A 21,282-nucleotide genomic window follows, 5' to 3' on the forward strand; every position below is an offset into this window, starting at 1 on the left:
ATCGCACGGGACTTTAATATGAATTGCCTCCTGATGGCGACGTGTCCTCGTGGGAGGACGACACGTCGATATTTAGGATTATCGGTCTGTCGCCGACGACGCCTGTACGACGTCGCGCGACGTCTAGTCGATCATTGAAATACGCGTTTGTCCTCGACTCGGCGGAAAAGACAGTCCGGTTGTCGACAAAAGGAATTGATCCTTCCGCAAGTGTGTTCCTTTCATCAGCGCGATGTCGCTATCCTTCCTGCGTGTATATAGTGATATCGCGCGAAATATTGTAGAAAATATTAGCGGATTTTACAGCATCGCTAGTGGAAATCTCGCTACGAAATAACGCCGCTTTATTACATTTCGCGCGCAAGCAGAATTTTCATTTCCTTTCGTCTAATACGCGCAAAAGTTCTATTTATGCATAAGTCGCGCGGCGACCCGTGCCTACATTTACATTTATATGCTTCCATCAAACGCGCTTGAATGTTATAGCATCAACAACTTTCGCAAGGACTTCCCAAGTTGTGCATATCGGCGTGTCATTCGTCGTGTGTGTGTGTGTGTCTGTGTTGCAGCGTTAAGAGCGTGCATACCAAAGATACACCACCGCACCACCATCCCACGAATGATACGTCGTTGCCGCGGACTACACTCGTAAAGAGAACTGCTGTCGCTGACTCGACCGGATTAGAAATGGTAACTAAGCCGTGAAATTGCTAAACAAACGGGACTCGAGAAACGGGAACGAGTCGCCATCGAAATTACGATGTACCAGTGAACCTTATCATATCGGGTCAAACGTATCGCGTTATCATATTCGCCAAGTTTCAGCCTGCACCGTATAACATCGGAAAAACGTCAAGGCAAATTTATCTTATCATTCATTTGTATCCATAAGCTTCGTGATAAATGGTTATCGAAAATTTTTAGTCAAACTCATCAAAAGCCATATTTTTTCGCTCTTCCTTTAAAGAAACATCTTTGAACAATAATTTCCAAGAGATATATTTTTAAATAATTGATTTTTATATTTTTGTTATCACTCATAAAACGAGTATTAGTGCGTTTTTTAGATAAAAAAATAAATTTTTTTGCTCGATATTGATTCGTTCTTTCAGCTCAAAGAAACTCGTTCCTTTATATTTTTCTTTTAAGTCGGTCCACGGAGATTTGATGTTCACGACATATCGCATTGGTTTTCCGAGGTGTCAGAGTACGTTCAATCCGCGAAAAATCTTGAAAATCTTTCCAAGCGTCTTGCGAGATGCTGAGAGATCGTGTCGACGACCGTTTGGCGGGTTTGCCAGTTTACGATCGCGACGATACAACGTTCCCTCCCTCCCTCCTCAACTCTCCGTACTACACCCCCGGTGTCTCGATGATACACCTCTACACGAGGCATCCCTTATGCGCCATCGATATTTATGGGGCTATCTACATATTGCCAAACATATTGAGCCTCGGCAAATGGCCGCAGGCACGCGCGAAACTCCTGAATATTCAAACAGGTAACGAAGCAAAGTTCGTTTGCGTTAGCGCCCGCTTCAGGCACTGATACACCTCCGGGTCATCAAGCAGTGCCTTATTACCTGATTGCATATTGAGCAGAGATGGAATTATCTTACAGTATACAGTTTCGTGTTACGCGTTGGCACGCTAGGACCGATTTGCGATCATAGATTGCCACCGAAGACAATCAAACATTAATTTTCCCGCCCATTTTTTAAGAGTCTTATTAAGTATTTGAAAGTACGACGCTGAAAATAAAAACGCTTAGCTTTTAACTGATATTTTGCAAAATTATAAATTTATTTTTGTAAAGTATGCTTTTTCTCGAGAAATTTAATCGCGATAAATGTTGATTGTATGAGTTTCGAAATAATGTTTTCTTTCATTTAAACGATTTATATCTCGGCAAAATAAATTCAAGAGGATTGGAAAATAACGTTGATTGCATCGACGTGGTCTATCTACATCCTACATAAAATCCGCTTGTCTTAGCCGCTATAAAGCAGAAGAGAAACGAAGGCCGCGTTTATCATTTCTGACTCGAGTCGAAAACTATATCGACGAGACGAACCCACTTTCCTAGATTAATCTAAGATAAATGTCGCCACACTGCGAAAGAAATGGTGACAATTTTACTGTACAAAACAAAACGAAGGAGCGATGTTCGTTAAAATTGTCGTCTATCTTTATTCTGTATTTTGCACCTTCTTATTTTATCTCCATGCGCTCATGTGTGTTGTAATTTTCTGTAAATGAACTAAAAGGAAAAACATGGCATAATTTGAAGATACGATTAACGCGCACATAGACGTAACGTATGCTTAAGATGACACCGACTAAGACAACATAGGTATATCTTATATAAAAAAAACGAAAAAAAAAAAACTGGAGATATGAAAAAAAATAAATCATTCGCGAGACCCGCGGAATATACGGAGAAAAATCTAGTAACGCAGGGAAAGATACTGGAAGGGGGCACTATGAGAAAGGATTAATTTACTTTTTCTATAAATGCCCGGAAGCACGCAAATAAAACGGCTTGAATGCCACGCGCGCGAGCACGTACAGAGGGATTATTAATAATGACGCGAACGCAGATGCATTTCCTGGTGAGCCGTCGCGGAAAATGCATCCAGCCAGCCGGTGCTTGCGGCAAAATACATCGCATCGCTCCCGAAACACATGCACGTAGCGAGAAACAAAGAACATTTGGAGTCGAAAGTTTTCTGCACCGCGGTGTCCGCTTCTTTCGCGTTCGTGCTCCCATGACGCCGACAACGATCAGGACGAGAAGCAGGGCGAGGGGCAGCAGGGACGACCACCAACAAGACGACGGACGAGGGAAGTTTCGGGGAAAGTCACCGCGCGACACCTCGCGCGCAAAAATATTGCCGGGTATCCATCCTGGACCCTCATCAAGCGGGGTCTCCGAGGGGTCTGCGCTCGTCGTTACGGCCTGTCACGTTGGGTCACTCAAGGGTCAACGGCACCCGGAGGAGCTCTCTAGCGAGCTCGTCGGTCATCCGTCGAGCGAGTTATGGCACCGCTCACCGCCGGTCGTTGTTTTGGCAATTCACCTTTAATATGTCTCCGGGCGCCGCCATTATCGTTCGGTGCCTTTTGCAAATTGCACATGTACCAGCTTGCGCGCGCGCGCGTATGGTTATATAAACCGCTACGGACAACCGTACGCGACTCGTTGTCACGGTTAAATATAGCCACAGTTTGCGTCGCGTTACGCAACAGCGGTCCTCCTGTGCGTGCGCTGTAATCGTTATTAAAGGGTGGTTGTATTAACCGATACCTAACTACAATCTAACCGGATTATTATGACGACAAGAATCGATTCCGTTTTCGAAAAGATCTATTGAAGATATTCAAATAGCAGCCCCGATACAGCCCTTCTCTCTCTCTCTCTCTCTCTCTCGATTTATTTCGCCTCTTGATGTAACTTAAAAGAAATTCAGCACGGCGCGGCAGTGATATTATTTAATGTGAAAGTTATTTATTCACGCAAACTCGGAAAAGAAAGTTGGTGCGCGAATACACACAGCGACCGAAACTGCAAACTTGCTGGATGGTGTGTCTCGCCTGCGATCTTCGCTCTCTCAGTAAATCAAAGTAGGACTCAGGCACGACTTGTTTACCGACAATTTCATGCCTTATCGAGTTTTGCATCGCGCAAAACAAACAGCGCAACATCCACAAATGTGAACTTCCTCGCCGCATCCCGCCGCGCTCCCCGATATCCCAAACTGATATCCCAAAACGTCATTCTCTCTTTCGCTCTCCTTCGCGAGAAAGCGCGAAATAAACGCGACATGAATTTGCATTAATACCACGTATGCATCAGACGCTGTCGGGGGATGAGGGGAGAGGGGAGGGGAGGGGAGGGGGAGCGATCGAAGCTCGTCCCCGAAATGCTTCCCGTTTGACTGCATAGAAAAAAAATTGAGGCAGAGTGGCCGGAGGAGTGCAGTGACGGGCGAAAGGGAAAGAGGAGTGTGTGTGTGTGAGTGAGAGAGAGAGAGAGGGAGAGGGATGAAGCACGACGGTGGAGAGAAGAAAAATATAGCGTACCGCCAACCTCGATCACTCGACTCTCCGCCGCGCACCGGCATTAAAAGCTTTCGCTGATTTTACGCTTTGATTTCGCCCGGGTGATCGAGGGGCTAGCCGCGCGCGCTGTACAACACGTACACTTTGACAGAAAGTTCAACCGCGCTCGCCGACCTCGATTCTCCGGCGTCAACGTCCCGGTCAAGCTCTCCCGAAGAACTTCGCGAAAGCGCCCTACCACCATCGTCCGTCCCGTTCGTTCGTCCCTCTCTCCCTTCGTATTTCTGTTAGAAAGCAACCTGCCTCGACCCTTCGCCGTACTACTCTCGGCCTCTTCAACATCGGCGCGTCACCCCGCGGTCCCTCCATATCTCTCTCTTTCTCCCACCCCTCCCCCTTGTCCTCCCTCTCTGTCACGGTCCTCGACATACTCACCCCTGCCGGACCAATGTGTTTTCGAGCGAGCCGTCGCCCGTCCGCTCACAAAGTGGACGAATCGATATATCGCAGCACGCAGCGCGCACTGCGCTACGGCAAAGTGGATTTCGATAACCTCGTGACGCTCTATTGCATTTTTATTCAGTTTCACGGGCATTAAGCGGCAACCTGATTACGGCGGCGCGGGCGCGTGGTGGATGGAACGGCAAAGTGACTCGGAAGAGAAAAAAAAGGGACGTTACAGAGAAACGCGACTATGAAAACAGAATAAGAGGAAGAGAACCGGATTTTTATGAGCGTCTTCCTTTTCTCCTTCTACATTTTTGCGAGAAAAGAAAAGAGAGAGAGAGAGCGTAATCATAATAATTATGCTCTTTCTCAATCTCGCGTTCCGTGTTAAGTTTTATCTTTCGTGCAAATTACGCGCGATTAACATCGTCGATGTGTTACATAACTAATCGTCGGGGAGGGGAGGACGCATTAATCCACGATAAAACTTGCATCGATCTGACGCGAATCGCGCACGCTGCACTTGGATTACACGATCGCGTCGAGAACGTAGAATTAATAATTAAAATCCGGGCGCGTTGAATATAATTAACACACGACGCTGATGCAGAATGGCTAAAGGCTCCCCAAGAAGACCAACTTTGACGTAACTCGCGAACCACCGTGGCAAGTAACCGTCGCCGTTACTTGACGATAAAGTTCGAGCTACGATAACCGCCGTGGAATTTAGCGGTATCTAAACCGACGAAGAACTAACGCGACGCGACGACGACGAAGTCGACGCGGTTGTGGATCGCAGTTTTCGTTCGGAAATTCCGCGAATCTATTACACCCACGGGTATTATCGCCTTGGGGTGTAATCTCAACATCGTAACGATCGATGATAGTTATCGCGACGTAAACAAAAGGACGCGTCGGCGGTTGTTACACGCCGATACACGGCACGTAGACTGTACGTGCAACGAAGAAAAGGTGGTGTGTTGATAGAAAGAACAAGAGGCGGATGACAGAGGAAGCTCGTAGGAGCATCGGACGATATATATATATATATATATATATATATATATATATATATATATATATACTCGTAACGATGGGGAATCATAAGAGGGGGCGGCAAGGGCATAAGAGAGAATAGATAGCGCGAAGAGTAGATGAGGAGGCACGAGAGGTAAATATTACATAAGATAGTGCGTCTCTCCCTTTTCTCTCCTGCCATCGAGACCGAGGATGTGTCCCTCCAGTCGATATCAGTTGCCCTCGATACGTACTACCTCTCTATCCCCTGCTCTCTGTCCCTTTAACGCGTCCTCCAGAGCCCTCCTCACACAAGGCCTATCGTACCTCGGTTATCATCCCGAGTGTCTTTTCATCGCTATCGCGAAACCGGGCGAGATATTTCGTCTACCGAGCGGGAGGCGAGACTCGACCGGAGGTACTCTAATTTGTCCCCCGCGAATTAAAGCGACAGCTTGCGAAATATTGTCTCTCGCACTTGAAGCTCGGCTTTTCGAGCTCGCGAAATTAGATGCAACGCGCGAGACCTTAATTTCGCAGCCCGGGGGATACGGAGCGAGAGAAGAAGAAGAAGCGGAGCGCATTACGACCATGGGCAGACACAAAGCGCGAAATGTGCTTACAAAAGAATCTGCTCGCGTCGGAAGACGCATCTACCCGGCGAAATACGAGCAAGCTAAAAGCTCCTCGTGGACATTACATCGCGAAAGATGTATATCCCTTTGTGTGTGTAACGGCAGTCCTCTCCTTTCTCGTCGATGCGTGGATCGCGCGCGCGCGCGAACCTTTCTTCAACGAATCTTAACTTTTTCAATTTATCACTTGGCATTTCTGTTACATACAACTTGATTAACATGTTATAATTATGCCGGCACATCCATGACGTGAATATGCAATACGGTCGACTTTATACGAACACTCGCAAAGTCGGCGAGTAACTGTAATCTACTTATGCTAGCTAATGCATGAAGTTAATATACAAGCTTGTTGGCTTTGTACTTAGTCCGTGAACCTGTACACGCATAAAGGGATTAATTTCAAAGTCTACGCACATTACAAACGTTTATATCACATGTTTCACATAGCTACGTAATGAATATGTTTTTTTTTCTATAAATATTATGATGTATTTTCTGAAGAAAAAAACATGAGAAAATAATGATGCTACCATATAGCTTCTTTCATAAGCAAGTTGATGTAAATAACGCTATTATCATGCGTCTATTTCATAACCTTTTGTGGTGTTAAAAATATAATTATGTGATTAATTTAGTAATAAGTCTGTCCCCTATGACATTGAAAATATTAAAAAATATTCTCGCAAACTTTAATTTTAAAGTATATATGTATATTATGTAGTAAATACAGTTTCATATATTTTCCATATGAAAGTTCAGCGCTTTGATCTTTGTGCGAACGAAGAAGACATTTCAAGTCTTTCTCCGTTTACAATATTAAACTACTACGACAGCGGTTAGAACGCAAAAAAAAACTCATGCATTTCCTCATATAGGTGAAGAAAAAACTAGTATACTTTACACCGGAAAAACTAAAGATATATCAAACTATATGTTAAACTTCCTTTTTACATGCGATTTGATACGAGATATTTTTATTTAAATAACGCTATAGTGCGCTTAAATTATTTTTCGATTATTAATGTATGTAAAAATATACAAATATATATACAGGTTATAGTATAATAATATCAAAAAAATTAGCTGATTAATAATTATACAGTAATTTATTTAAAATTTTAAATATTCCTTTAATATAAATATTTCTATTGCTGAAAAAAATGCTTTCAATTAGATATTATATATAACCACTTATATTATTTCCTTATATACATTTAATTTCATTAAATTTAAATTTAACTTATTTTACTGTTATTTTATTGCGCACGCATTTTTCATTATTCTAAATATATTTATCATTATTTTAATATAATTTATTTTACTATTTTTCTTTACTTTTTTGCTTTGTTGCATTATTTCATGATATATACATATCACACGTAATAGCTGCTCGAGGAATGCTATCCAAAATATATTTAATAAAATATCTATTTTTTCCCTTTAGCTCCTCTGAATTTACCTTATTGCCGGATTTCCCTATATAAAACACTTCCATCGCGGCTTTGCTACGTGGCTAGGTCTCGCAGCGTTAATTTGTCGTTACCTCATAGTCAGACGTTTGTCAGTGACAGCCGGACACTAGGGTGGCATTGTCGAGGTCGCGTGGCCGAGGGTTCGCGTACCGAGGGTGACCGACGAAGGCTAATGCGAACTGTCTTTCTCGTTGGCGGGAGAGGAGGGCGGGGGGTTGAAAAAGGGGAATGTCGGCGGGTTGGCGAGTCCGATCGTGGCGCGGATGGGATCGTGCGTTCGACGAGGGGTGTTTTTGAACTTGGTAGTGAGCGTACTGGAACCTTGAGAAAGAAAAAGGAAAGAGCTACGGATCGTGTCACCAAAGATGATGCAGACGACAACGATTGCGATCGCGAGTAGTAGTAACCGAGAAATGGTGCGATAGTGGTGGTGAAGGAGATGGTGATGGTGGTGGGGCGATACCGATGGTGGCGGGTATACGCCTTGCGCCGTTCCCGCGCTGAATTATTGAGACACCACCAGATCGATGTCACAAAAGGAAAACGGCTGTGCGGCTTGAAATGACGGGCTTTCGCGTCGCTCATACATTATGCACGCGGCCGTTTCTGCCCTGCGGTCTGCGCGGATGTATTCGTGCGCTAACGTACAAAAAAAAAAAGGAAAAAAAGAAAATACCCTCCCTCGTCCGTGTTCGCCACCCCGTGTCGGGAGCCATGGTGCCTTTTGCATTTCTCGTGCGATTATGTCGCGCTTATTGCTTGTAAAGTGAAAAAAAAACGAGAGACACGCGGCGCGCGGAGGTCAGGACCTCCGTCGCAGCGAGGTCTTCGTCTTCGTTTTGTTCGCTGCGAATTCCTGAATGTATAGACAAAATAATACAATTGTGTGGATGAGTTATTTTGTAATATAGTGTGTATTTCACTGTTACTTATAAGTTTATTGCGCGATGATCCAAAACTTATTAGAGGCAGAAGAAAAATCGTTGAAACAGTTATCAACGGCGTATACTATGTTGAAAATAATCCAATTAACAGTCGTTCTCGGAACGATATTGTCATTGACATTTACATTGTCTTATAACAGGTATTATAAGACAGATTTCTTTTTTTTTATAAAATGATAAAAAACGGCTTTATAAAACTAATTAATATTCTTTTTATTATAAAGATAGGATATTTAGTTTTTTGGTCAAAAATGTAATACAATTTTAATAAATTGTATTAAAATAGATGTATTCATAATATTTTAAAGTCATTGTAAATTATTATATTAAATAATAATAAATTCTGACATGACAGAGTCATCGATAAAAGATATAGAAAAATCTATTGTATATTTTATAATTTATAAAGAGGCTAATTATTTTTACTTATCATATTAAATTTCATTATATTTGGCTAAGGCTATAGGTTTTTGTAAAAGGGAACCAAAGCAGTTAGTGACATAAGCACAGCATGGACGAAAAAATGATCAATTTATGTTATGATTAGTGAAAAAAATTTGGAAATTATCGATTTTTCATTTAACTCATTGAACTGTAAGACATAATAAACCACAAACGCCGTAATGCGCACCATTAGCAGGGGTAATATGTTGCACAATTAATATACATGCCCGATCGATTGGCCTCCTTTGTCAGTTTGATGAAAACATCAGAAAAATCTATTTAGAATAAATATCGCTGATGTAAATTTTCGTGTAGCATACGTTATATTTTTTTGATGTATCTAACATCTATACGGTTAGTTCAAACGTCTTGGTTTAAATACATAACTTTCGCTATCATTAATCATTATTATCAAAAATAGCTGCTATCCATTATCATATATCAATTTATACATATACATATATATATTTATACGTGTATATACGTATACATTTACTAATAACTAATCAATTGTGACCATTAGTTTCATATGAGTATTCTGTTTTACCAGCACATATAATTGAATATTGTTATTAAAATGATAAACAATGAAAGGAAAAGCGCAGATTATAAAATTATCTATTGCATATAGCCTTTCAGAGGATGACACTGACGTCATTGAAAAAGAGAGAGAGAGAGAGAGAGAGAGAGAGAGAGAGAGAATCGATAGTAGCCATTACTCTTCGTAAACTCTGGAACGTGGTAAACAAAGCCTACGCCTTCCAATTTAACGCACACTATTACTTTATCTATAATTTTCTTAACTGTGTCGTAGAGTGTGGACAAAGCAATATCGCGTAATGTTGTTTTATCCATCCGATCAATATCCGCCTGAAATAAAGAAAAATGAAAAGACAAATATTAACTATGCGTTCGGACGTTATTTCACGAAATAGAATAAATAAAATCTTATATTTATATTTATGTGTATATATAGCCTGCACACACTATACCTTACATTAAAGAAATTTCTTTATATATTCGAGTATTTTTTAAACATAACAATGGACAGGTAAATAGATCGTCCAATTCGCTGATTTAATACAATGCAGAGATTAAAAAATGAAAGCATAACACAATATGAGAAACGATTTTTAACATTGAAAATTATATCACGACGAACAATTTCGAAAGTATAAAGAAGCAATATCTCGTTCAATGTCGCAAATTTCCGTTTAATGCAATTCTCTCAGAGTCTTTGTGGTTACGTTACCAAGTCTTGCTCGAGCTTAAAAATTGAAAGAGCAACGAGGAACGAAAGTGGGATAATACAAAAGTGGAAGTGATAGTAGAAAAGCGTGTGCCGCGAAGTTGTCAGAGGGAGAACGAAGTAGGGCGCGGAGGGTTGAAGCGAAACGAAACGGTTCTTTGTCCTCCCCTCGCAGCAAGAAGCAGTTACATAATTCCATTATTTATAGCCAATATCCAGTAGAGACAGGGGGATAGAATGAGAAGAACGAAGCTGCGGCTTAGCCTAATTAATTTACGAAGTATCCGCGTCCTATCGTTTCCCTGAAGGAAATAGAATTTCTGAAAATCTCGTACGTCGTCTCCAGCGTGGCCTCATACTCGTGGAAACACTTAAAGTTTTTCCGGTTATAATAAAAATTAATATATGAGATGTGCTGATCAGAAAATCTGTACATTTATGCACTTACGCTTTGCTTGTTCATAAAATAAATGTAAAGAGAAATGGACATTGGAGATTGAACATCGATATGAGTCGAGGTCATTGTACTTCGCACAGTCAGCCTGACTTTTAATACACCTGGCCTGCTCTCCCCTTCATCCTTTCGAATCGCCCCTCGTCGCAATTGTGCGCTATCTAGTAATTTTCCTCCTTCCCTTATATTGAAACGCCGCATCATGACTGCACGCGTTTTTTCCGTACAATGAAATCAATTGCTATAGTAATCATCATTTTTGTCTTGTGAATTCTCGATAAACTTCTATGATTATTTCTATCTCGATCTCCGTTTTATTATCATATCTTTCGCGTGTAATGTATTAATCAAAATTTTATTTTATTTTAGGAAATATTGATTTATCTATGTTCATTCATATTGTTTACGGACCACTTATTTTAGTCTGTATTGTTGCCATTTAAAAATTATAAACACACAAATTATATATGTATATATAGTTATATTGTATTCACATTTTTGCCATTACTGTGATCCAACATTCATGTTATTTAAGTTATTATTAGTTTAAATTAGCACGATAATAATAAAGTTCATTAAAAATTAATATTTGTCATAATATTATTAATCTTTATTTAAGAGCAAATAATTGTTAGGAAATATTAGCAATAATAAATGAGCTTTGAATATTACAAACAAAATGCAATCAAAATCATGTATGTATACACGGTCATCTATATTTTTTATCTCCCCGAGAAATAACGCAGATGGCATGGCTCACTCTCTCTCTGTTTCTCTCTCTCTCTCTCTCTCTCTCTCTCTCTCTCTCTTTCTCTAGCTATCAAAATAACTAGCTGATTGCGTGTGCCTGCTCGAGCATAGGAGCTCAAGCGCAACGAAGAGGGCAGCGCGCTGATGCCATCGGTAACCCTCCTAAAACTCGGTCGCTTTTTCATTCCTTACGCAAGATCGATCAATCACGAAACAATCTACTTTTGTATAAGGCTTCTTGATTATACAAAAGATCGCGAGTATTTGCGTTCACATTTAACTCTCTTGGTAGAAGACTTTTTTTTTTTTACACGATGGCAAGGATACTATAAAAAAGCGTTGTTAAATTCGAATCATAGTCTGCGATTAGATGGATCAAAGGACGAGAGGGAAAATATCGTGACAGAAAATAATATAAAGTAGAACGCAAACGAGACTTCTCCACAATGAACGGAAGGAAAAATCATTGGGTAAAGGAGGAGAATAAGAATGGGCGAGTAAAAAGGAAAGGTAATAAGAAAAGGTAATACGGAGAATGTTGAAGAGTCACGGAGCGAGGAAGAGGGTCTTCGTAGAGAGAATATCGAGGGTTGCGAGCTAGAAAGGGTCGCTGCTAATCGCGAACTCGGATACCGGCCTCTTCCGCGGGTTGCTATGGGGAGAATTGCCCCGACGTCCACGCGATCGCATCTCTCCACCCTGGCCTGTATAGCTTCTTTATAAACGCATACCGCGTATGAATAATATCGCCGGCCCGGATATACGTTATCGCGATGATATCATTCGTGATCAGATTTCATCGTATTCTCGAGAGAGCTCTGTTTCAACCTCCGCGATATCACCCTTGAGAACATTAAAATCTACTTGCATCGCATTCGTATCTCCGCATTATTACCTTTTATTACGATTCCGCGCAATATATAATTGTCTCACGATAAAATCACGAAGTCCGTTAGAGACGAACAACATGTGTCGGCGAATTTCGAAAATATTGCATCAGGCGCGATATCTGTCCAAGATGTGCACGTGACGTGAGGATTCGCGCATCAAAAGAGATGTGGAAATAGGATGAAGAGCTGAAGTCGTCGCGCCACATACGGATTTGACGGAAGATGAGTGGTAACGTCTCGTCGTAAATAGTCAAGGATCATCCGTAAATTATGAAGATCGATCGACTTCAAATTGCCGACATCAGGTGACGTAATGGATCGCGTGCGATTACGTCACGAAATTTCACTAAATTAATGGGAAAATATGAGCGCGATATCTATGAATATTGATTATGCTAACGAATAAAGTTCGCGAATACCAGCTTACAAAAATTAAATCCACGTCGACATAAGCGATCGTTTATCTTCTATTTTTTTTTTATTTTATTTTTTTTTTATTATGTAAACATATCTCAATTAAGGAAGAAAGAACGACGATTTTCTATTGTAGAAACATGAAATTTGCGAATATCTAAAAAGTTATCTATCATTCGTAGTATTCAGCTTTTCTATTAAGATGACACACGAACATATTCAGGTATAAAGAAGTCGATATCTCTTCGAATGTAACACGTCTATCGAAAGATGATTCATCTTGTGTGGAGCACATCACGAATTCATGGAATCAATCTTGCCACAATAGCAGACGTAAAAGTGATCGCAAAGCATCGCTGCAGGATGCAGGAATGTCGGAACAGGCGAATCAAACGGTGAAACTTTTTTTTTTTTCTTCCTCTCGCGCTTCACGGCCCGCAAACTTTTCGCCATTTTCGCACGAGATTGATCGCGTAATCCATAACATCCGGGCTCCCGCACTTTCCATATCGACGTTCGAGTTTCGAAGTCTTTCCTAGACCTCATCGTCCTGAGGCAAAGTTCGCCGAAGTCATCAAAAAGCAACGCGGCCTGGTTCGTTGGAGTTTTCCTTACGAACTTTCACTTGCTTCTCCTTTCCTCTTGCGCGTCCATCTTCACCCTTCGCCGCTAGGTAAATACTTCGGCCTAGTCAGCAGCTCTGGAGCACGCTGCGTCTTGCAGACTCTTACTTTACCCTCTTAGTAACTCACAGAAGCGATTCAACTTTTTCAACGACGAATATCATCGTAATTTCGAATTAGATGACGCAATTCCGTGCAGAAAAATCACGTAATAATATTTAAGCATCTAATTATAAATAGATTAAATTTAACACAAATTTAAATTATTTAAAATTACATATGGATCAATGAATTTTTGTTATAAGCAAAGACAGGATTTATTTTTTAACAAGACTGTTTCTTAATAAATAGAATATAAATATAAATAAATTATATATGTATATGACGAAGAGTATGACATGAATTAATCAAAGTTGATAAATATGATATAAATTATTCATAATTAGATATTTAAGTAAAATTAATTCTGACATTATATTAGCAATAAAATTCGTTTCCCAATTGGGTGCGCAGTGTATTCCGGAAATATTATCACGAACAATAAGAACGAAACACAGCGTCCGTAAAGTGGATCACGCATTAAACAGCCGACCGATGACCACTCCCGTCTCTATTATCGCTCGCTTACCTACTACGGCGAATAATTCGAGAGACAGATGTTTCGCACGATCTACCCCGCTACGACCGTACTTCATTAAAGCCAAGCCCGTAGCCGATGATCATTCGTCGTCGCATCTCGTTCCCGCGGAAGCAGAAGCGGGCCACTATCCAAATCCGCCATTATCGGAACTCTTGCCGCCTCGGTAGGTACCTACTCGTGAAATCGTTGATGGTAGAAGAAAAGGAAGATGGATAAAAAAGAGAAGAAAGAAAGACACACGTGAACTAGGCAGAAAAAAGGATAAAGATAGAAAATGAGAAAGAGAGAGAGAGAAAGAGGGACGGGGAGACGATCGGCAGATGGGAGAGAAGGACAGATATAGAAACGGCCGTAACGTCGGAAGAGCCAGCAGCAATTTCCGGTGGCCTTTGTGCGCCCTTTAAAAACGCGAACTGCGGATGATGCCAGAAGGAAGTGGGAGGAAGGGAGAGGATATGACGAGAGAGGGCTCGGCGGAGGAGTTTCGCGAATGTACGTACGAGTGGTCCTTCTGGACCAACAAATCCCCGGAACGAAAGGAGGGAGCGAAGTCGAGAGGTTAACTGCGGGTCCTTTCGCGTTCTTCCTCTCCATTCGCGTGCTTTATTTTGCCTCCTTTCGAGCGATGTGTTCGGATCCGAAATGCATCTCCTTACGTTTAAGCACTCGGCAAGATAAATTTTCGCATGAATAGCCGGAATTAAGCCGGATCTCTCATACGTCACTTACAGACATTTCATCTGGCTCCGTCAAGCGATGATTCTCCCTTCGCGAGAGATAATGTTCGATGACCTAATTTCATCGCGTAATATCGCAAATACGATCGCGAGTTGTAATTTTATTATTCTTAAATGTGTGCTTAATTTTTTATAATATAATTTAATGTGTTTGACACACACACACACGGAAAAAATACAAGATGCAATATCGTGTATTCTACGTTAATAGATATCGCCTCGTCTCATCTCGTGAAACAGACAGACCTAAGTCTCGGAGAACGTTTCCCGCGATTACGGCTTCGACCTAGAACACAGATCCCCGCCTACTGGCCTTTCCAAGGATGCGTGAAACGTAAGTGTATACACACATATACACATCCTTTCCAGGATAGAATCCCGATCCTTAGTTCCAAAGCCCCAGCTTCTCTCCTCCCGTGTCCTGGTTTTCTTTTCTTTTTTTTTTTTTTTTTCCTTCGGGGACTACAAGCACGGGGATCCTAAAAACGCACGCGCGCTTGTTTGATTGGCCGAATGTTATGGGGTTCCGCCGATATAGAAGGATAGAAGAGGACGGCGAAATAAAGACTACGATACCACGAAAAGCGGAGAGCCAAAAGAGATCGACGAGGAAATGCGTAAGGCAGAAGAGAGATAAAGAGGCAAGTATAAGGAGAGAAAGAGAAAGAGAAGCGTATATCGGCTGCTTCGAGGGTGCGTGGGCTTTCTCGCAAAGGGTGCGTTCGGAGAGGGGGACGCACGTAGGGGATAAGAGGGAGACTTACGAGGGGTAAGAGGAGCAGGGAGGTTGGCGGGAGAAGGGAGCGGGGACAGACGAGGACGGAGGTGGAGGAGGTGAAAGAGGTGGAGAAGAGGGGAGGGGGATAGTGGTCGAGAGGGTGGGTAGTGGGGGATGAAAGGGAGAAAACTAGAGGGTGCGTGTAGGCCTGGGGAATCAGTCGCGGGCGAGCTGCGTTCGGGGTTTTATCTATAGCTCTTGTCCTCTCTATCCTTTTCGCTCTCATCGTCGCGCTCGCTCGTGCTTCTCTCTCTGCACGCACACGCGTGGTCGAATCCCGCGTATACCAGCAAGAGACATCCCAAGCTATCGCTTGCGCTCAATGGAAAGAAAAAGGAGAAGAGATAAACGACGAGAAAACTTATAGATATCCTCTAAGCTAGAACTTGTCCGGTGTGCCGAATTACTGTATGATAACGCGATTCATCATAATACCGATTCGGATCCTTCACGTGGCGTGAAACATCGTGTTACATCGCGACGATTTCGCGAAAATTCTTCATTTCGCGCTGTGATAACTCGTGACGCGCGTCGATTACGATCGATCTCATTGTGCGTTCGCGAAGGGAGTGAAAGTTTCGTCGGAAAAGTTCGCGGTTCGTGTTCCCGCCAGTACCACGATCATCCGCTTTTGATTGTTCACCAATGGTTCATATCCTGGAAGTGGTATCGTCGCGTCGGAACGACCTGCAAATGGTGAGTGCGCTTGCGCGAATAGTTTTAAATTTCTCCGACCACACTACCACTCCTCTCTCCTAACGAAGGAGGGGCATCTCTCGCGCACGTGTCATTCGGACGAAGATATGTGTGTACACATTAAACATTTGTCACGTCACAAATCGCGGTGAAAATGCCCGCTGTTCTCTGAACAGCGACGAATCGATCGATCGAGGCGGATCACGAGACGGAATTAGGCCCCACGGATGTCGGATTTCTTCCCGAGCCTCCGTGCGGGCGCCCGTGATGCTCGCATCAGGATTCAAGTCACGTAGCCGCTTTCGACGTACACGGCTCGACGGCTATGCAGAAATGCTGCACGACGAGATCGTAAAAGCGAGAAGAGCGTCCTTCCTCTTCCAAGGAGAAGAACGAATGACGTCGTGGAAGACGTCGCCGTCTTGACGGGCACGCGTGAAAATGCATATGATTCTCGCGAGCGTTTACGACCGGCTGTCGATTTCCATGGATTCCTCTACCTCGCCCTCCGCCTTCTCCTTTTTCCCGTTGATGCCTTATCGCGGCCCTTTTGCATCGTAAAAGATCCTCGCTGGTATGTTTATGCGCGTGACTATTTCTGACAGCCTGCGCGCGCAGACATGGATATAACGGACGCGTATTTATCTACCCATATGTCGCGCAGCAGCTTCTGCATGCGTAACGTTTACAATAACACCCTCGTCGGGGCCAGTTTCCCCCCCTGCGGTTCTCCTCTTCGCCGTCCCTTTGCATACGCTAGCGGTAACACGCGAGCACGACATACGCGCGAATCGCGCGCACGCACACCGAGATACAAGAGCAGCTGTTTGCTGCTGCGGGCGTGTCTGCGTTCGGTCACTCAGCGGTTTAAGAAGGGGAATCGCCACGCGTTTAAGTCTAATTAATCGCGCGAACTTTTTATTTTACAACACGTGAGTCATTTTGAATATTACGACAAGCGCGCTTTCGAAGAATCCAGCACGATCCTCCTTGCGTTTCTGAGGCATGAATTTAATGGACCGTGTTCATTAAATAAAGTGATTTGCTGATACATGAAATATATTTCGCGTGCAGACATAACGCGATGAGATGAGATTAATTCGTACATTATAAAAGAAGCATCGCGATTATATTTCATCACTTCTTGCGCACATCGCGTACATAAATATATGTCGTGCAAAGCGAAAACATTACAATTGCAATTGTATCGGAAAGTCCGTTGTACGCCGAGACACGTGACGAATTCTCACGAGACATTCGGACTGGGTGTTTACACGGAGACATGCATCAATTAATGCGACAGCACACGTGAATGTGCCGACGCATAACACCGTTGATAATGCGGCCCGCCACATGGCCGCACGGTACATCGATCCTAAATCCGGATGCTGGTCCATCTCCGATAATAAACCGTCTCGTACCAGTCGACGAATACGGACACCCGACCCAGTGGGTCTGGATACGTTTTACGCGCGATTAAAATTCCTGATAACGCGAGCGCGCGAATCAGACAATTGGACAGTGAGCGAAAGAATTCTCATCGAATTTACCGATTTGATCCGTTACTCGTGTCTATCTGCGGTAAATGGTATACCGCTTGGATTTGATTCGGGCAAATGTGTTCATCCATCTCGAGAAAATTGGAATTTCGACATCGATCGAAGGTAATCTAAAGCAGCGACTAAAGCAGGGTGACGTTGAAAGATTTCGTCATGTTCATTGTTCAGCTTCTGCGCAAAATTCGTGACTCGTTTTCATCTTTTCTTTCTCGATCTAAAATTTTTGTGCAAAATCTTGACATTTTTTTCGAATCACGCTATTCGTACGTAATAGGTCGGTTTCTTATGCACGAAGGGAGAATTTACCGAAACAGATCAGCATGTAGAAGCAATGAAGTTTTCGATGCTGTTACGACTGTAACCCGCCAAATGGGTGGCGATCGAAGCTCGAAATGGCGATACGTGACAACGGAACCGCGTCAAAGAGCGCTGTAAACTGTCGAGGCAATCGCATCCCGCCTCGCGATTTTCCGAACGTTTGTCGAACCGACTGCCACATCCAACGCCCCGGCTCGCTACCGCAGACCCGTGAAATAGAGAGGCATATAACGTTTGACATTTAATGCGCGCCGAAGCATTGGCTTAGATTACAATCGACGAACAGCGATTGGCCCCGAAGAGGAGGGGCGCGAAAGCTCACTCGACTCGAATGCTCTTTCGATTGAGGGGGTTTGAGGGGAGATATAGTAGTCGACGCTCAAATATTTGTTGAGCGTTAGGAGAAAAAACTGATGGAGCCGAATAAAAAAAAAAAAAAAAGAGAGAGAGAAATTGAATAGGTGGGAAAGCGAATGCTTTATATCTCGTACAGGTAGGAGCGTGTACAAAAATGCGCCGACCGAATCCTCTACATCAGAGTATGGTTACGGGCAAAAAGCGCAAATTCCCATTTCGAGAGAATAGGTTGCTTTGCCGCATCGTATCGTAACCCAGCAACACCAGCAGTAAACAGATACAGGATAGCGATACGGCAATAGTTCGATTTTTCTACTTGCGCATCTGAATTTTAGCGCGATGTCCCGGAAAAAACACACACCGACACCGATTGCCGATGGAATTGGTTTTCTAAACTTGCATTTTTATTTAACTAACACGGCGCAAACGCGATCATCCGCGCTCAAAGTCCAAAATGAAAATGTTACACGTATGCTTGTTAGAGTCAAAAATTATTTTGTGTTCCTTTAACAAAACAATTTGTGTATAAAGATATCGGTACGTAGCAGTATTGCATATGCAAAATTGTGATCAGTGTTTTTTTTTTCTTTTTCAAAAATTGAATATAAATTTAAGCGAATAGAATATCATTCGAATGCAATTTAGATATGCAGTAGAAACATTCTTTAATTTATCATTATTAATTTATTATTTATTATAATTTAATTTTTTTTGTCATACAATCTGTCAAAAATTTCGAGTTCAGAAAATATTTTATTGCTAATAGTTTTTTATTAAAGTTTAATTATTTTTAAATATATGATCTTTATATTATCTTTATATTAAATCATTTGAATTTAAATCTCGAGAGCTGTAAGCACGTATGTTTTTTAGGGAGTTATTTTCAATAAACTTATCAATTAACTATTTCAATTCCGTTGCTGATAGATGATCGTATCCGCGTTAGTTTGAACACACATGGCCCGCGTACGTTCATCGCTTTTATATGGCGTGACGTTCAATCACGCGGCACTCTGCTCCTGACAATAAAACGCGGATTCTATTTATAATCACGAAACTGGCGAATCGGCAGGTGCCGAGGACGCAGGTGCGCATTTATTCCGTTTGGCAGTGAATCGCAATGTGGGCTTCAATTGCGAGTTATCACTCGGCCGGAGACGCATTGTTTAACCGCGTCAAAAAATGACGCGGATAACGCGTTAAGCGCGCGCGATACTGCCGACAAATTCGCTTGGGATTTGGATGAAACACAGTACGAGTGGAACAATGGCACGGCTCTCGCGATCGGTCGATTCTGGGCCGATTTCAAAGAAATGTACGGGACTCTTTCAAAGGGCCAGCAACGCACAAACGAAACGTCAAAATATTCAATTGTCGAAGCAACGAAATTAATTACGGGTTGCAATTAATTTGCCAATTACATCTCGACTGGGATCCATTTAGATGTAATCTGCTTGCTGGCAGCTCATCCTCTTTCCGTGTTCCCTTCACTTTGGTATCTCCCGCGCAACATCCGATGCGAGCACACAGAGAGCTGGCATTCGCTCCGAAGCAGTCGACAAATTAGCCGTATTAACGGATACGACCGCGAACGCAGATTTCGCACAGTTTAGCATGCAGTTCTCCGCTTGATACCCACGCGAAGGATTATTCAAGTTAACTCGAGCCAGACACTCGCGAGCGCACCCGTAGCAATTAGAATAACTGAATTATGTAACGAAAATGTCGAGAGAGAGAGAGAGAGAGAGAGAACTTGTAGTCGCCTAACCACATCTTCAGCACGCTTTGACATCTTCGCGCTCGTTGATGCAATCATCCGCAATAATATGCGAAGGGCTAATTGCGAATTTCAAAATTTACATAATGAAAGATACTTTTTTCACAAGAAATTAAAATAACTTAAGATTAAGCTTGATAATTGAAGGTACTAATGGTGGCACCATCTTTTTCCCGAGAAAAAGCATAAAAATTATAAATATAGATAAATTTCTCACTCACTCAAGAGAGAGAGAGAGATTCGCAGAAATCTATGGCCCATTATACGATCACAATTGGTATTAACTTGCCCAGGGGTAATCAAGTAATGAATACATCGCCGGCAAAGACCATACGTATATAAATCATGACGGCGGAGAGGATGCCGGGGCTACAGGGCGAGCCCTTATCTCCAATCAGTACATTGATTGCACGCAGGCAGGTCAAATACCGGCAGCGCCACTCGGCAGCTCGGCAGCCTAGCACGATAGCTTATTCAATTTCCGAAACGGCATTCACCATTCAATTCGGCGGTTATCAGCCTGCGCCCATCCCCTATCTGGATTTTGCCTAGCTTTCTAGAAAGCCGCGTGTAGTCATCTCGAAAGAAGAGGCTCGGTTTATCAACGAGTATAAATTGAGATATAAATCAAGATTCTCAGTCTCTCCCTCTTTTTATCGCGAATTCTCGAATCTTTCGATTCTCAATCGATAATACGTCATGCGTGAACGCCAAGTCGGATCGACGTTATTCGGTCGTATTATAAGTAACGCAAAGATTGTTCGATAGAAAATATTTCAAACTTGAAAGAAAAGTGTCTCTGGTTTAATGATACAGAGTTCTATCGCGAGCACAATGCGGCATTAACATTCGGCGCATTTGCCACGTGCGTGGCTATCATTCAGCATCTACCGTTAACGAGCACTTTCTCGCAGTGTACATAGATAATCGAGCTTAATTAATTGCTCGTGATGCGCGCTCGGGGCTCAGCAAACACATTTACTTATTACCATCCATCTTGAGCGCTACCTCTCAAG

At 42.5% G+C, this 21,282-nt stretch overlaps 2 protein-coding genes across 20 annotated transcripts in view; one reads left to right on the forward strand and one right to left on the reverse strand.

The window, feature by feature from the left end:
- The window catches only part of LOC126853682 (CUGBP Elav-like family member 4), a 567,269-nt gene that overhangs the window by 474,291 nt on the left and 71,696 nt on the right, over window positions 1-21,282 (forward strand). For 3 of the 19 annotated variants that reach the window (XM_050599670.1, XM_050599671.1, XM_050599663.1), the window contains exon 1: window positions 15,715-16,255. The exons of the other annotated variants lie outside the window; for them this stretch is intronic. In XM_050599670.1, coding sequence (XP_050455627.1) covers window positions 16,205-16,255 — 51 coding nt within the window. In that variant the 5' untranslated portion in view covers window positions 15,715-16,204. Of the gene's footprint in view, window positions 1-15,714; window positions 16,256-21,282 lie in introns of those variants that run through there. 19 annotated transcript variants of the gene reach the window in all.
- LOC126853621 (protein unc-80 homolog) overlaps window positions 9,633-21,282 on the reverse strand; it is a 129,354-nt gene continuing 117,704 nt past the window's right edge. Inside the window, exon 53 of the mRNA XM_050599473.1 lies at window positions 9,633-9,642. The gene's annotated coding sequence lies outside the window, so the exon portion shown is untranslated. The remainder of the gene's footprint in view (window positions 9,643-21,282) is intronic.

This window comes from Cataglyphis hispanica, chromosome 12 (genome assembly GCF_021464435.1).
Source record: "Cataglyphis hispanica isolate Lineage 1 chromosome 12, ULB_Chis1_1.0, whole genome shotgun sequence".
In the NCBI taxonomy this organism is placed as follows: domain Eukaryota; kingdom Metazoa; phylum Arthropoda; class Insecta; order Hymenoptera; family Formicidae; genus Cataglyphis; species Cataglyphis hispanica.